The 1,105-nt window shown below is 43.3% G+C and overlaps 1 protein-coding gene across 1 annotated transcript in view; it reads left to right on the plus strand.

The window, feature by feature from the left end:
- The window catches only part of LOC111266971 (uncharacterized), a 29,806-nt gene that overhangs the window by 16,274 nt on the left and 12,427 nt on the right, over positions 1-1,105 (plus strand). Inside the window, exon 7 of the mRNA XM_022844881.2 lies at positions 376-705. Within this exon, the coding sequence (XP_022700616.2) occupies positions 376-705 (330 nt within the window). The remainder of the gene's footprint in view (positions 1-375; positions 706-1,105) is intronic.

A 1,105-nucleotide genomic window follows, 5' to 3' on the forward strand; every position in this document is an offset into this window, starting at 1 on the left:
CTAAGCTAACAAAGAGCAGAACGCATTCTTATCTTGAGCCGTTCCGTCACATTTTATTGCCCTCCTTAATTTCTGCTCAATGAAAATAACTGTAATTTAGTAGTACTATGGTAACATTGTAAGGTCACTAAATGGATAACCTATAATAACAGTTAGCACAGTTTGTATCGTGTGCTATATATTTAGTCAGCTAGAGTCATGCGCGTTCTTACTGACCCACATTTTAGATAATTATAATACTATATACGATATAGTTGTTTTGTTATAATGTACAATTTTTTTTCGTTGGTCATTTCTTTATTCCCTTTCGATCCGTGTCATGTATTCACCGGACCTTCATCTTCGTTTATGTCGTCGGTGTGATCACTCACACAGAAGCAGCTTGAGGATGAGTGCTCGAAAACAGTCCTTCGACACAACGAGTCAGAACCGAGTGGCGCCACAATCCTACGGACGAAAACCCTTCCAACGGGTGGATCAGGTCCAGGCTTACCGAAAGGCGTTGGCACTATCGGCCGCGGTTCCGGTCACCAGGTGACCTCGTCCTTCAGCAATTCAAACATTGCAGCGATGGATGCAGCTCAGCAGCGGGCCAATAAAGCACTTCACCAGCAACGCCAGCAGATTTTGATCCACCATCAGCAACAACAACAGAAACAAGTGGCATCGGGAGGAGAGGTCGATGGAGAAGGAAATACCCCGCAGGTAATGGAAGAGCACGTAGTTATATAGAGAGAGGGGCAGGAAATATATATCGCTGTAGCTGAACCTATTTGTTAGGATAACGAAACGTAGTGCTTGTGGAGCAATTCGCCATCTCGTATAAGCTAAGTTATTGTGCATTGAATACCCACATAACGTTACGGGGGCGGGTTGGCTGACCTAAGGCTACTTGCAGAAACAGAATCCTTCGTTTTCGAGGCAATACCATGATGTAAATACCGCCAACACGGTGGACTAGCTGTTCATTTATATAACGTTTGAGATTTATATAAACAGATTACGTACTGTCAAAGGTATGCTGGGTATCTTGGCAATGAAAAAGTAGTAAAGTTCTGGTTAACGTTTGGCGACAATAGCTGGAGGCTTCTTCTATTTAGAAGAG

This window comes from Varroa jacobsoni, unplaced genomic scaffold (assembly GCF_002532875.2).
Source record: "Varroa jacobsoni isolate VJ856 unplaced genomic scaffold, vjacob_1.0 scaffold_1133, whole genome shotgun sequence".
Classification (NCBI taxonomy): Eukaryota; Metazoa; Arthropoda; class Arachnida; order Mesostigmata; family Varroidae; genus Varroa; species Varroa jacobsoni.